The 16,054-nt window shown below is 37.8% G+C and overlaps 1 protein-coding gene across 7 annotated transcripts in view; it reads right to left on the reverse strand.

Annotated features, from left to right (window-relative positions):
• Positions 1–16,054, reverse strand: part of LOC107072771 (misexpression suppressor of ras 6) — a 217,544-nt gene that overhangs the window by 199,651 nt on the left and 1,839 nt on the right. For 6 of the 7 annotated variants that reach the window (XR_016178273.1, XM_089177503.1, XM_015332965.2 and 3 more), the window contains exon 3: positions 13,341–13,490. Coding sequence is in view for 6 of the 7 variants with exons in the window: in XM_089177503.1 (XP_089033629.1) it covers positions 13,341–13,490 (150 nt within the window). In the remaining variant the exon portion in view is untranslated. Of the gene's footprint in view, positions 1–11,489; positions 11,974–13,340; positions 13,491–16,054 lie in introns of those variants that run through there. The other variant, XM_015332963.2, reaches the window with a different exon arrangement.

A 16,054-nucleotide genomic window follows, 5' to 3' on the forward strand; every position in this document is an offset into this window, starting at 1 on the left:
TCGCCGACTTTAAGCTTGATGGTCTCTAACACTTTTCTGCTGGTAATAAGCACTGCCTCAGTCTTATGTTTCGCCAGTTGAAGATTCATTGTGTCCATCCACTGGTTAACTTGCTGGAATGCTAGATCAAACATGTGGTGAATCTCGTCCAGGTGTTTAGCGACAATCACTACGGCCACGTCGTCCGCATACGCTACAAGTTTAACATTCCTCGGGATCTTTAGCCTTAGAAGCCCGTCATACATGATATTCCACAGCAGTGGGCCAAGAACAGAGCCCTGCGGAACACCTCCGGTAATTTCGTACTCTTTCGGACCGTCCTTTGTGTCATATCTCAGGACTCTATCCGTGAAGTAGCTAGCTACTATTTTACGTAGATATCCTGGCACGTTCTTCTCTTGGAGAGCTTGCATAATGCAGTCCCAGTTAGCAGAGTTGAAGGCGTTTCTGATGTCTAACGTCGCCACCAGGCAGTACTTCTTCGTACCACCCTTCCATCTGGTTCCTGCAATTGCCTCCTGGGCCGTAGTAACAACCAGATTGATCGCGTCCAGGGTTGATCGTCCTTTTCGGAATCCATACTGGTTGTTCGCCAGGAGTGGATCCACAACTGCTTCTATTCTTTGATGAATAATGCGTTCGAATATCTTACCGACTGTATCCAGCATGCAAAGTGGGCGGTAGGATGACGGCTCTTCTGGTGGCTTCTTTCCTTTAGGGAGTAGAACCAGTCGTTGTTGTTTCCATTTCCGAGGAAATGTCCCTTCCTTGAGGCACGTGTTGTAAACTTTCAGGAATAACGTTGGTGCTGCCTTTATGGCTGTTTTCAAGGCAATATTAGGGATTCCGTCTAGTCCCGGCGCTTTGTTATTCCCGACGCGGTTACTAGCCTCCATTAGTTCTTCTTCCGTGACAGTTGGAATGTTTTCAGGATTTAGCTGCCTTAACTGGCCGGTGAATACCGGTTGTTGAGGAAACAGTGCAGTAACAATCCTCTCTAGGAGCCGCGGACATGTAGGCGACGGCATTGGCTGGTATTTCAGGTGAGCCGTGACCACCTTGTACGGTTTGCCCCATGGGTCCTTTTCCACTTCTTCGACGAGTTCTTTCCAACAGCGTCTTTTACTATCCTTGATGGCTTTGTTCAGTTCCCGACGGGCCTTTTTATACTCTGCCACCAATTCCGCAAAGTTAGGTCGACGGAAGCCACGCTGTGATATCCTTCTTTTCCTGAGACATTCTCTACGAAGATCGCTGATGTGATCGTTCCACCAGTGCACTGCGGGTCTTCTATTTATGCCTCGTTTTCGTGGCATACTGGCGTCACAGGCTTCGGTCACTCTTTCCATAAGTTCTTTAGTCTGATCTTCTACGCATCCAGCGGTGATCGGGCCATTATCCAAGGCAGTCGTCAGTGTACTCGCGTCGAAAGATTTTACTCTCCACCGAATGTGGTTAGGTAACTTATTAGTTCCTCTAGTATCCCGGTCATTTGAAATTTCCCAGACAATCGCATTGTGGTCACTGGCAGTGTAGATATCCAGCACCTTCCAGTTGAGGTTACTTCTCGCGAGGCTGTTACTGACGAACGTGAGGTCTACTATGGAACTTGCGTCTCCTTTGGTGTAGGTTGGTGTGTCACCACTGTTGAGTAAGACTACGTCTAATGCAGTAAAAGCCTCAAGTAGCGCTTTACCTCGTGCGTTAGTAAGCTTGCTACCCCAGTCTACTGCCCAGGAGTTAAAGTCGCCGGCTATCGCGACTGGATGATACTGCTTTGCGTCCTCTGTCAGTCGATCCAGAAAATCAGTGAAGTCAACAATAGAGAGGCTAGGTGGTGCGTAGCAGCTATAGAAGCGAACTCCATCTACTGATACTGCTACGAAGCCGGCATTCCAATTGTTAGCTACGCTCTGAAATGGGAGCTTGCCACAAGACCAAATGGCGGCCCTGGTGGTCGTGTCCGTTTCCCATAGTTGGCCTTTAAGGCATTTATATGGCTCGGCTATTAGCACCAGGTCAAGCCCTAGTTCACGCACTGTCTGCAGAAGCAAGTCATGTGCAGCCTCACAGTGGTTAATGTTAAGCTGTAATATCTTCATGTTCGTTTATTCGTTGTCTTCTGAAGTGCTTCTTGGAAAACCGGGCATTTACTAGAACCAGCCCGGTGGGCAGTATCTGTTGAGCCGGATTTTTCAGCACATAACATACACTTTGCTTCATTAGGACATTTAGCTACTAGATGATCAGTTTGTCCGCACTTAATACAGAGCTTTGATCGATCTATTCCGCTTCTACACTGGGCAGCAACGTGTCCATAGTGCCAGCACTTGAAGCATGCTTGTGGTTTTTTCACTACTCTAACCCGGCAGTTCGACCAGCCGATCTTGATCCTGCCTCTCTCTCCGAGTATTGTCTGCGCTGTTGTTATCGGTAGTGTCACTAGCGCTGTTTGGGTACCTCTGTAGGCTGGTCTGATTTTGATAGCTCCTTCCGGTATCTCAAAGCTATCTCCAGCTACTTCCTGTAACGTCTCCCGGATGTCATCATTAGTTGTTGTGTCATCGATGTCCCGGATTTCTAATTGCTCCTGTGGGCCCTTACTGATGACTTTGGCCTCCTCTTTCAGGATACTCTGGATCGTCTTTTGCAGAGCTTGTCCTTTGTCAGTGCTCTTTCTAGATAGCTCGATGAGCATGTCTCCGTCTCTGGTCTTGCGGATCTTATCAACCGTATCGCAGACTTGCTCATTGGGGACTTCTTTCTTTATTCGGCGCAGTATATCAGCATAGTTCGCCTTTTCAACAGGCCGAATTATTAATGCGTCCGCTCTGGTGAATTTTCGTTGTTTTTTTCGCTTAGGCTCAGGTGGTGGATTATCACGCAACTGCTTCAGGAGTTGCTCTTTCCTTTCCTTCTTCTGTTCCCTCCTAGACTGTACTCTTTTCCAAGCAAGCGCCTTTGGTTGTTCGCTGGTTTGCACTGCCGCTCCTTGTGGAGGGCTTTTCTTCATATCTTTTTTCTTCACTACTTGGTTGATTGTTGGGTCAGGAGAAGGTCGATCTTTTCTCTTACCTGACTTGTTGCTAGGTTCACTTTTGTCTTCCGCGATTGATTCACCATCACCTTCAGTTCCGGTGTCTATTGCTTCGTCAGTCACGACGCCAGCCTGACAGGCTTTCTCCTGTGTAGCAAGTGGAATGCGCTGCGATGATGAGCGCCACTCCTCGTCCAGCTTCTCAAACCTTTGAAGGGCGTTAGCTATACCAGTCATCTTAGATTTTATCTCTTTGTGAATGTTGACCTTTGGTTGGACGAAATCATTCAGCTCACTGATCAGCTTTCCAAGGCGTTTGAGCGCTTGCGAGCGCTTCATTTCAGCGCTTGCGTCAATCGCTGCTTGTTGGGCGCGTAGCCCGTTTCCACTCTTGTTTGTTTCCTGTGGGTTACTCATACTTTTGATTTACCAGCGCATCGTACGGAGTGGAGCGGGTTGTCATAACTAGGAACGGGTGTACCCTCGGAGATAATACTCCTACCCCAGTTCCCTGAGGCCTAGCCGACACTTAGCCAGTCCCGGAATACACGGACGGACTAGACTCGCTCGGGGCGGTGAAGATTCCGAACTCTAACACTCACTGCGTACTTCCTGATCAAGGCCCGAAGTGGCTGGCTCCTGATCCACTGCTGCAACTTACACCTTGGCAGAGCAAGCTCACATCAGCCGTGGCCTGCATCGTCGGAAACTACGATACAGGTTCCGGACACTCCCAGTGAGTTACAGCAGGGACCGATCGTCTTGCTAGGTCAGTTAGAGTGACCAACCCATAAAGGGGGAGTTTCGTCCACGGGAGCTTATTTTGTTTGGTTATTTTGCTTGGCTCCTACCCGCTGTACCTGCTGTACTTCATCAACTAAGAGATTAAGTGTCAACCAGGGACAGCGAGCGTTCTCCCATCCGCTCGGGGAGACGCGCCTGGTAGCAGTTTCTCTTCTGCCGCAGGTGTATGTATGTATGTATGTATGTATGTATGTATGTATGTATGTATGTACGCATATATATATGCATTCATTTAGTTCTTATTGACGAGGCGTGTCCTTATATATGTCATAATGCTGTCTATATAACAAGATACAAATGTAAACACGAGAAAATATAACGGGAGCCTTATAAAAATAGAAAGTTTCGTAAGGGTAACTATTGCAATGAGACTTGACTTGTTTGAGCGTTAAAATCGAAGTTAATGCGACATCAACGAAATATTTTTTTTATCGAATTAACTATTATAAAAGATGAAAAGGAAAGATAACAAAGAGCAATAATCGATGGAGTATTGCGAATAAACGGGATTCGAATGTGTTCTGACCAAAAGATTCTTTAATGAAAATTCCTCTGATCATTACTTATATGCTATGAAGTGGAGAATAAAGGATTAGATTAAGGTGTAAAATAAAACACTTGATTGAGCCAAACAAAGAAACAATGCCTTTTTTATTGGCTCGTCAGGGAAAAGCCTTGCGGCATAAAAACCCTGGATATATTTTAATTATAACAAGAAAAGTCTACCACGTGGTGTAACCACGTGGGAAAAATACCGTCGATAGAAATTATAATAATGGAAAGATCTCACCTCTCGCTCTCCTGAATTATAGCAATCACGACCTTAAGGGTTGTGATGTCGAATAGGCTTGCCTTCACAAGACTTAAAGATTAAGGTGATCTTTCGTTGTCCTTTGTGAATTCTTAAGGCCTCTTGTCCACTGTGGCCTCTATAATCCGTGAAGATGTGTATTCGTAAGCGTCCGGTAAAGAAATAGGAAGAATGTCCCTTTGTACCGTCCCAGCAGGGCGTACGGACTAGCGGATGGAGAAGTGGGGAGGCAAGAGGTGGGGGTAGCTAGAGGGGCGCTTCGGTAGTTACTGGTGGTTGATCGATGCTCACGATGAGTATCGATCTAGAATTTTGATGGAGGTGGACGCGCGCGAATTTTGAATACTACCAATTACCGTACGATCCTTTTGGATCGTACAGAATGCTAACAACGAGAAAGAAAACAAAAATAGGATTGTTCACCCCTTTTGAGCGATACATGTCACCGAATACCACGCATTCTCTATTCCACCATGCTCTCCCTCGTCCCAGTAAGAAGGGATTTTTCTGCGGTGAACTAAAATTGCCGTTTTCCACGCGTGGACATACATCGAACCGGTATCAGCCTTGCAAGGCTACTTGTGACAAAGCGAGCTCGCTGTTAAAGTCAGGTAGTAAACTCGTTGCGGCGTGACGCTCTCAAATGTGCACTCAACGAATAGCCCTAACGTCCAGGTAGGCCTCTGCACATTATACTTTAATTTTTATTCAAACATAACGACGTATCGCGAGAACATACCCCATACGATTCGCCAACATGCTTTAGCTATCGTTTCGCATAACATGCGATAAGAGAGAAAGAAAACGACGATTCTTCGAATGCAGCAGCAATAAATCTACCACTTTCGTCGACTTCCATGTGGAATTAACAAAGGAACTAATAAAGATAATCGGGAAAGTGTGAGGAGAGCAAATAAATGCGAAATTTTTATGCGTGAGTTCTCTGTTTATTATTAAATGATCGTTTTTTGTGAAGAAAAAAAGATTAAACAAGCTCAGTATTTTTCATCATTGGCGACTCAACAACTCATAGGTTGCTCGTATTGTTCATGTCGAGCTTAACCTAATGACGTAGAAAAATTGGTTTAAGAAGGTACATGAGCAATGAAATTTATCGACATCTGCTTCGAGTTCCAAAGATCATCGCGTGATTCTTTGCAGAGCTCATGTACGCGTGTTAGCCCACAATTTCGTATAATTACTTCTGCAGTTACAAATGCTGCTTTTCGATCGCTTCCTGTGTCCCCGAGCGTGGTCAATTCGATGAAGATAATGATAATATTTTTTCCATATACGGTTTAATCGCAAAGTCAAGGAATACGCATCGAATTTAGATTATAAGTATATATAAATATGTACACATGTCTCGTATATATAACATCGAAAATGTATTAATGAAATTATTCAATTTATCTTCGAGTGATTCTTATCTTGCGCGTCGCATCGAACGTTGTTCCATAACGTGCCGACTCACTTTCGGCGAGTCCGTTCGTATTACGTTTATTATATAACCGGATATGACATTATGCAAAAGTAAACGAGCGTTTTACGACAGTCCACTAAGCCTCAACAGACTTTCAACATTTAAAAGCACGTATTTTTCTAAAGTCTGTCGAGCGTGCATACGAGTTGTCAGAATACATAGTAGATATCTACCTATATACGTATAAATATTCAAATACAAACAGGAGAAATACTTGAATAAAATCATTGACAACTTATATAAAAACATAACGTTGAAAAATACAAATTTCTTTACTTCAATTTGCCTGATTCAATCGGCAAATTCGTGCGAGAGGCACGCGAGTAATTAATTCGCGAACGTATTCACGATAACAAGGGAAAGTTGCATAACTCATCGATACCGCATTCGACGGACACTCCCCCATTATGAAATTCCAGCCTAATAGGCTTCCGGCTGAGCGTGCATGCCTGATCGGACCCAACGGCCTAAATTCCAGCCTATGCTGCTCTAATTATTATTCCAGTGGTCGCGCTTTACTTTTTCTCTATCGAATTTTTCTCATCGACGATCCGATTGAGAACGTACTCAAAATACGCGCCTGCCACAAACAATTCCGTAAGAGTTGACGTTTACTAAATGATATTGACAGCTACTCTAGTAGTTCAAGACGGTGCATTTCGCCCACGAGATGATTATAACGAGCGACATCGACATAAATCAACTTTTTCATGTATTTCCTCATACTTTCCGCGGTTACTACTATGCTGATGTACGTAACAAATAAAGAAACAAAAGAACGTTGAGGAAAATTTCTAACTCAAGACCTTTCTTTCCCTTCAATGTCCGAAACCGCTATTCGTTATCCCTTATTTACGTATCGCTGAATTTAAAATAATTAAGCAATAAAATGATCCGTAAAACAAGAGAGTTTTCGTCGTTCACGACACATAACGGAAGTACTCTTCACGGCAATAATTAATTCGATAAAGACTCGACTTCGATGGCCAAGGCGTTGCAGTGATACATAACTAACAGTCAATTAGGGGCAACCGCAACGAATCAATTGACAGTAGAAGGTAGAGGTGCTGGGTAAAAGAGAAGTAAGAGAATCGAGACTTAAAACTCGATATTCGTAGGGTCAATACAAATTCCTCAGGTCGATGTCGTGCCCGTACTAGCATTTACCCATTGGTCCATACCAGTGGCGGCTCCTTTTGTTCTTTTCACCCAAGAACCGACGATATATGTGGAGCAGTCTGGCGACGATCGTGATATGCCAACCGGTACCCACGCTCCTGGGCGACTTTAAACGCGTTGTGCCACCTTTGCCGCTAAACTTTCTGTCCCTGACCTGCCTCGATCTCTCTCCTACCATTTTCTAAAGCTACGCCCTCTTATATTTTCCACTTTACCGTCCTCCACCACGCTTCCCATCATAACTCTATAATCTATTATACATCGTATGAACTCTATATACTTCTTGGAAAATTCATTCTTCATTAGCACGCGATCACGAATTTGTACATTGAGCACACGTAACTCGAAATAAAGATAATATAGTCTAAATAAAGGAGAAGCATCGCTTTGGTCCTTAACGATCAGCTTGTCGGACATGTAACGAAATGTTAGTATAAAAATACGTATATATATATATATATATATATATGGAGAGACCTGCCCATATCGCGCATTAAGCCTGAACTCCCACGCTTGAAAAGATCGCTAAGCATCGATTCGACGAATAGCGTTTCATTCATAGTAAGGCCCACCTCCGCTTTCAGTGACGACAGTCGTAGTACCTTGTAACAGGCAAGAAAAGAAGGCCCGATGGCTGACGATTGCATTCACCATCCACTGCAATCTCTCTCCCACTACGATTAAACTGTCCTCCTACTCTAATGCCGTTTCTTGGGCCACCTCTTTCCGGGAAGAAACATCTTCGACGATCATTGGATGCTACGAAAATCGAGTTATTGGCCAACGGCCGATTGTATTTCGTTTAGAAATCTTGTAACTTTACGTGAATAACGCAAGATCTCATCTTACGCGATACGTCCCGTATGCAGATTGACTCGGAATCAATTGTAGATTTATAAAATGGTAAATGTTATCCTTATAGTATAAAAAACACAGGTGTTACGTAAGCCATGTAAATTTCTTTTCTTCATTTGAATGTAATTGGATGATTTGATGGCATATTACTAGAGATTATAACTTGTACGAATGTACGATTAAAATTTTTCAATTCTGAAATATACGTCATGTTAAATTGTTTGGATTTAAAATCAAAGACAGGGGTATATAATTATGTCATGTTGATAGACCGTTGAAATTTATAATATCTACGAGTAGATGGAACTTTAATGGGGTCTTTTCGTGTTCGTTGAACATTAGTTCTTGTCAATTAAACTAACGTTAGATAAAGCAATTGACCCCAACAATCGAAGGGCTTACGAGAATACTATAATCAACGTTGCAAACCATTTGTCTATTCTAATAAACGCAGAAGTAACCTTTTGTTTGATCGTTATTACGATATATTTAGTAAAATCGAAAGGAGGTAAGATATCTGTATGCGTGCGAACACGGAGCATGCACAAAGGTGTTGCTTTTCATTGCGGTTAAGCTAGAGTTATTCGAGATACGAGGAAGTATTGAAGTCGAAGTCGACAAGCAGGGAGATCGATAGGAACGAACAGGATTGATGAGGAGAAAGGTGGTGAGCCGTTAAGCCAAGAACAGCGTGCCGGTGAACGAGGAACGTCCACGAAAAAGAACAGAAATAGGAATGTTGGTTAATTTGTAACCACGTTTATTTAGCACGATACCGGTGTGTACATTTTTCTTTCTTGCACTCCATAAGCAATCGCACGTAAGTAAGTACGTAAGTAAGTAAGTAAATTTCCAGACACGCGTGTGAAAGAAAAAGAGAGAGAAAACGATTACGCCCGAAACGGCTTCGATCATGAGTAGGTGCCAACGTGAAAAGCTACACGTAATATCATCAACAATATTTTTCTAATCGCGAAGCGTTTGTCGTGAAAATAAAATTATTAAAGATAATAGTTATTTGCATGTCTAGAACGGAAAGCAATATTTTACTATACAAGACGTCAAAATTATTGACAGAAGTATCATCCGAGGCTTAAAAAAAACAGAGAGCACAACAATAGTTGTATTAATTTACAGTTGCTATACATAAAGTATTTTTTGTGTAATCTATTATAAATATCGTAAATATAATTACTCGTATTTCATTGCTCATATCAATCAAAAATTCTTTGAAAGAAGGGCACTTTCTTACAATCAAAAAATGAAAAAAAATTCTTTCCTGCAAATACAGAAAAGTAGGAAGTATACGAAAACAGAATACAATACGATGTTTCTCAAGACTCAATCGATATTTGTAGAAACGATAAAATATTTTCTATCAATCTTATTCCTAAAAACCAATGAGAAATCGGTTAAACCGGATTCTTCTGACCTATACGAAATAGCACTTTTTTTCGATAGCAACGATACTTCTAGTTCTTATTGGAGTAGGAGCTTAAGACAGATTGTACCGGTCGCCGTCTCTGGCGCCAATACCATACGATTTCTCCCTTAAAAAGAACTTTTTCGTCGAACTGCTTACGTTGGCGCACCACTCTCGTGTACGACGGATAAACGTTGGATAGGGTTTATGCGATCGCAACACTAGCGAAAGCTAGCAACAAGCTTCTACTATACTGGTATTCAAAATACCGGTATATACAACTTCTGTCTCAGCCTGACAGGTATTTACTACTAAGCACGGAAATACGTTGCGCTCGTTCGCTTACTCCACACGTATCGGAGTTGTTTTTCCAGAAATCTAAAGAATGCATAAAATCTCCGGTATGAAATTAGCCGTAAGAATAGAGAAGGTTTATTATATAAGAACGCCTTCCTGTAATCACATTCCATGCATTCTAAAAAGTATCATTATTGGATATCTTAAATAAAATCTCCTACGTAAAAATATTTATCTTTAATCCCTTGACATATAAATTAAGTGGAACTTGATACGACTGAAAAGTACTATTTAATTTCACTCAACTGAACAGTTAGTGAAAGCTGAGAAAGAGTACATTTTATTTTGAAATTTTGATTTTTATTAATTAGATTAATGTTAACAATAAACAATGTTTAAATGATTATTGTTAATTATTGATAATTAATGTCTAAATAACATTAAAAAATAATAATTTAATAGTTCTTTACTGTATGAAATATGGGACATCTCGAACGTTATAAACAAACAAGAATCGACACATGAGTGAAGCAACTATGTAATCTAATTGTAAACTGCACGGCATACGCCGAAAAAAGCATTTGACAAGTCAAACTCGTCAAAGTCTACAGTGGCCCATGAAACGAATGACTAGTCTGACTAGTCATTGTATGTCAAAGGGTTCAAGATGGTTTGATACCTTTTAAGAATAACGACGATTAGTGTAAAATCAGGAAGTATAAAGAATAACAAATATTGAATTTCAGTAAGGTCTATATTTTATAAATGATTAACTTCGTATCTTCCTGGAATCTGTCGATGAATAAAAAAGACACTGAACATCTAAAAAAGGATAGCCAAGTCAGCAGTACCCACTTGAAACGATCCAAGTTTCAAGTACTTTGGAATTTACTAAAGTAGATACAGTAGCAATGTGTTCCAGAAAAGGAAGTAAAGTAGATAGGAATTGTATACTACGAGATCAAGAAGACACCCAACTGAACACCTTCACATAAGGAGACGATTCTAGATCTTACAGTTTTCTAGGACCACGAAACGCAAAACGAAGAAGGATAAGAATGGGGTGTGGAGGGAAAAAAGATGCGTAAGAAAGCAAATTTACGAGATGATTGTCCGAATGCCCTATTCATTCGGTACGGAATCTCCAAGAGGATCTCTATTGTAGATTATTGCGCCATTGTCCATTGTAACCCTAAAATTTTTCTTCTAACTTACTGGCTTCTATCTTTCTTCGACGGCAAAATAAAAAAAGCTCCCAAGGACAAAGAGAAACCGTAATAGCAGCTCAATTAAATGAAAATTCTCATTTTCATTTCCATATGATCATTTTTATTTCCATATGATTTCGCGACACGTGAAATTTGTTTAATACAGGAAACCACTTTATATATATACTTAAACACAATTCCCCAAGTACTTTCGGCACTATTAAATTTCAAATTACGAACCATTCGAACATTAGCTTTACACCTGACATTTCTTTCATGTATCATGGAAAATTATGATCAAACATCAAGATGACTACATTTTCCAAGAAATATGTCAAAGAGAAACTCCGTGCACTAAGTGCCAAATAAGAACCCGGTTTAGACAAAGAAAATTACAGCGAGTCAAATGTCTGAATTGTTTATATAAGCTGAGAAATGTGTCAGAATAAAGTGACAAGCTGTGATTATGCTGCCGAATATTAATTTTCATGATATAAATATGTAGAATGTACTTATAAGTATAGAAATATTATATATTAGTATTAAGACATATAATTTTCGAATTATTTAATAAAGCTTCTCACATATTACAAGTATCAAGAGAAACTTTGTTAAAGAATTCGAAATGTAGCCGAAATGTCTTCCGGTGAAAAAGATGAATAGCTGTTAGTGAGCAGTATAATCCTGTGTACCTCGTTCTCTGTACACGGACATATATCTATAGTTATTCGAGAAACATAATTCAAGACTCAGTAGAGAAGTGCATCATGACCACCGGCGTACCAAGTCGGCTTCTCTTTGCTACTTTAGTTATCCGTACCCCATTCTCTTTACATTCGTTGCGCGCGAAGACCATCCTCTTCTTCACTTCCTTCACTAAAGAAAATTTAACCAAGTATGATACACATATTTTTACAGCTGAGCATGTATTATTTTCGAAGTGTGCAAGCAATTCAATAAAAATAAGAGCAAAATATGATTATTGGATCAAAAATCCAATAAAATGTAAGGAAATTTAAGTATTTTTTACGAAGGAAGTCAATATACTCATGTTGTTAGGGGTAACATATAATATTTAATTTTTATGTTACGACAAGTTCATAAGATACAACGACTAGTGCAAGAGGTAAAACCACATAACGATGATTTTATCATGCTTATCTCACCAAGGAAGAACAAGTGTTACGTTTTGTTATACCTAATTTAATAACATGTGGTAGTATCTACCCACGTGTGTTGATTCTTGTGCTTCTTTAACCAAGAATTTTACAAATTAAAAATAATTATAGAAAACAAAATATCCTAACAAATGCTTTACGATTACTTAAATAACGTCTCAGCACCCTTACTATCTATACGACGCATAAATGCAAATGAGAAAGGACTGTATAAACTTATTTTCAAATAAGATGCTTTAATTAACAAGATTGGTTTCTAAAATAATTTTTACACGGACAGTATATTGTTCTAAAATAAAATAATTTCTTAAATTATTCTGTAAATTATTTAAGCGACCAAGGAAATCTAAATAAAATGTTAATTATATTTACTTGAAAAATTGACGAATGGTTCATTGCAATCTTTTTGTAATCATAATTTTCGATAGCATATAATTAAACTAAGGTTTTTAAATAGATTTAAAAATATTTATAATATTTATTTAGGTTTATTTTAATATGAAAACAATATTCAATTGCGAAAAAATAAAAAGAAAATTTTTAAATTAGAAAAAAGAATAGAAAGAATTGTCGGCCCATGTGAAGAAGGCATGCATTGAGTTCAGAATGAATCAAAGTTTAAAAGAAAAAATTAATTAAAAATATAAAAAATACAAAAATTTGAAAAATACAAAATTTTATCCAAAAAAATGAAATTTCTTAAAGAATTTAATTTAAAATATTTTTTTTCAAAAAGTACACTTAAAAACAAAAAATTAGGGAAAAAACGTCCCGATAAGTTAATTTTTGACAAAACTACGGCTATTGGAACAAAAAAAAAGCCATTTTTTTTTTAAATTCATAACTTTTTTGGGTTGGGTAAAAAAAATTTTTAAATTCCTAAAGCAGTTTTTAAAGTTGAAAATGATTAAAAAGTTTCAGCAAAATCGAAAGGGATCGGGGTCAAAAGTGGTCGATTTAACATGGAATGTCCCATATATATGTGCACGCGTGCACGTGCGGATACGTATATATACATAAAAAAAGAAAAATATAAGATAATTGAATAAACAAAAAGAAACATACCTTATAGTACCAGTGTTTTTATGTTTACCGATGAAAAATTCCAATACTCCATCAGGTAACTGCTTTGCCCATGGTGGTTTTACCCAGATCAAATATCTGAAGTGACCAGCATACACTGCTGGCATAATCCAGTTTTCGATACTAATATCCCTGTGATGATAATACATAAAAATGTATTTTTATTATATATATATATTATATTTTTTATTATATTATATTATCCCAGTGAACACAATTACATCAAAATGACGTCAAAATGATTTTGCGCTATGTCAGAATTTACGTAAGATATAAGTCAGATATGAGTCACATGTAACCCATTATTTCACACTTATTGACGTAAGACTTTTTCGTAATAAATATGACGTTAAGCTGACCTGACGAAACAAAAGAACAAAAAAGCAATGATGTCATAAAGATATCTAGTTATTGCCGAATTTCTTAACTAGTATATGACGTATAATTTGTTTTTCACCCCTCGGGATTTGAATTCGGGAACATACGATTACTGGATGGACATTACTAACTGGATGGTGATTTGCCTCACTGAGCCATGCGAACTTGTCCTAATATCCATTATATTACTAATCCATATATAATTAAAAATATTATTAATTATAATTAATAAATAATATTAAATAATGAATTATAACATAAATTAATAATATAAATTATTGTACGATCCGAAAGGATCATACGGTAATTAGCGGTATTCAAAAATCGCGCGCGTCCACCTCCATCGATTAGGATTCTAGATCGATACTCATTGTGAGCATCGATCAACTACCAGTAACTATCGAAGCGCTCCTCTAGTTACCCCCACCTCTCGCCTCACCAGTTCTCAATCCCCTAGTGCATACGCCTTGCTGGGCCAGTACAAAGGGACATTCATCCTAGTTCTTTACCGGACGCTTACGACTACACATCTTCAAAGATTATAGAGGCTATAGTGGACAAAGGCTTTAAGAATTCACAAAGGACAACGGAAAGATCACCTTAATCTTTAAGTCTTGTGAAGGCAAGCCTATTCGACATCACAACCCTTAAGGTTGTGATTGCTATACTTCAGGAGGGCGAGAGCATACAACTAATGATCAGAGGACTTTTCATTGAAGAATCTTTTGGTCATAACAATTATAATTAACACGTTCTGTGCCACGTGTACAACCGGTGCTACAATAACCATTAGACATATTTATTTAATGCACTGAAAATATATACTTATAAGGTGACTTGCCGTCACCGTTTTTTTTTTAATATATATATATATTAAAATTAAAATATTTTTTAATATATATATATATATATATATATATATATATATATATATATGTATATATATATATATATTAGGGCGGGTTAAAAAAATCAATTATATTTTTTTTACAAGTGCTACGGAAAAATGGGTTGCTAGACACCTTAAAAAAATTCTCACCAAATATGAGCTTTTAATTTTAATAAGAAAATCCTCCGCATCGCAGTTTTTAATTTTTTCTCAGTCCAATAGAATAAAATTCATACCTCATCATTAATTGATTGTACAGAAAAATGTTCTGGAAGAATTTTGTAGGAAATTTAATGCTCTACAAAAAAGATATCTTATATTTTTTTCCGTAAACCTCACCATTTGAATGATATTGAAGATTTAAGTTTGATTGTTTTTCATTTTTTTTTATTTTCTAGAAAAAAAACTGTGTCTAAATCTGCGATTATCCCCGCCAGTCCCAGAGTAAGCTGAGTTAGTTTCCTATTTTTTTTATTTAATTAAAAAAAATTTTTAATTAATTTTTAAATTAAACAATTTTACAATATTATATACTTAATTTATAGTCTCAAAATACAAAGTTTTTCAAAAAAAAAAGTCAACCTTTCGTTTTTTGCTGTAAGAATATGATGAAATTATTACGTCATTTTTAAGTCAGAACATATGACTTAATATTGAGGTCATAAATAAAGTCACCATTCCGTCATATGTACGAAAAAATTTGAAGATGACTTTATGACATACGTATGACATCATTTTAAGGTCTTGTGTTCACTGGGATATTATTATATTTTATATTTTATATTTTTATATTTTTTATATTTTAATGATTATAATAAATAATAAAATGAATCTTTATAATTTCAATTACTGTAATATTGAATTTATATAGTAATAATTTTAATATATATGTATATAAATAATTATTATATTAATTTAAATATTTTCTTTTCAGCTTTGAACTAATACAAAATAACTATGTAACATTCCCTTAATATGTACGATTGCAAATATTAAAATTTGCTGATTTTAGTTAATGTTACGACAACAACTATAAGGGCTACTTTTTAAAAATTATTTACATTTTTTAATTCTTTGATTAGTACTTGTAACACGTAGTGAAAAGCTTTCAATTTAACATAGAAATAAAATTTTCAGTGAAACTCCCATCTACATCTCAGTCTACCCAGTGGTCTTTTCCCGATCGGTATATCGACCAGTATTTTATGGTCCGTTCGATCCTCCCCCATGCGCGCCACGTGATCTGCCCATATAAATTGGCGTGATTTTACGACGTTAATGATGTCCGGTTTGTTGTACAATCGATATACTTCTACATTATGAAGTTTTCTCCATTCGCCCGTTTCCTCATCGCGTTTTGCACCGAAGATTTTACGAAGAACTTTATTTTCGGAAACCCTAAATTTCTTTTCACCCCGTAAAATAAGTG

The sequence above is a fragment of the Polistes dominula genome, unplaced genomic scaffold, assembly GCF_049000335.1.
Source record: "Polistes dominula isolate Pdom_NZ unplaced genomic scaffold, Pdom_raw_medaka contig_24, whole genome shotgun sequence".
In the NCBI taxonomy this organism is placed as follows: domain Eukaryota; kingdom Metazoa; phylum Arthropoda; class Insecta; order Hymenoptera; family Vespidae; genus Polistes; species Polistes dominula.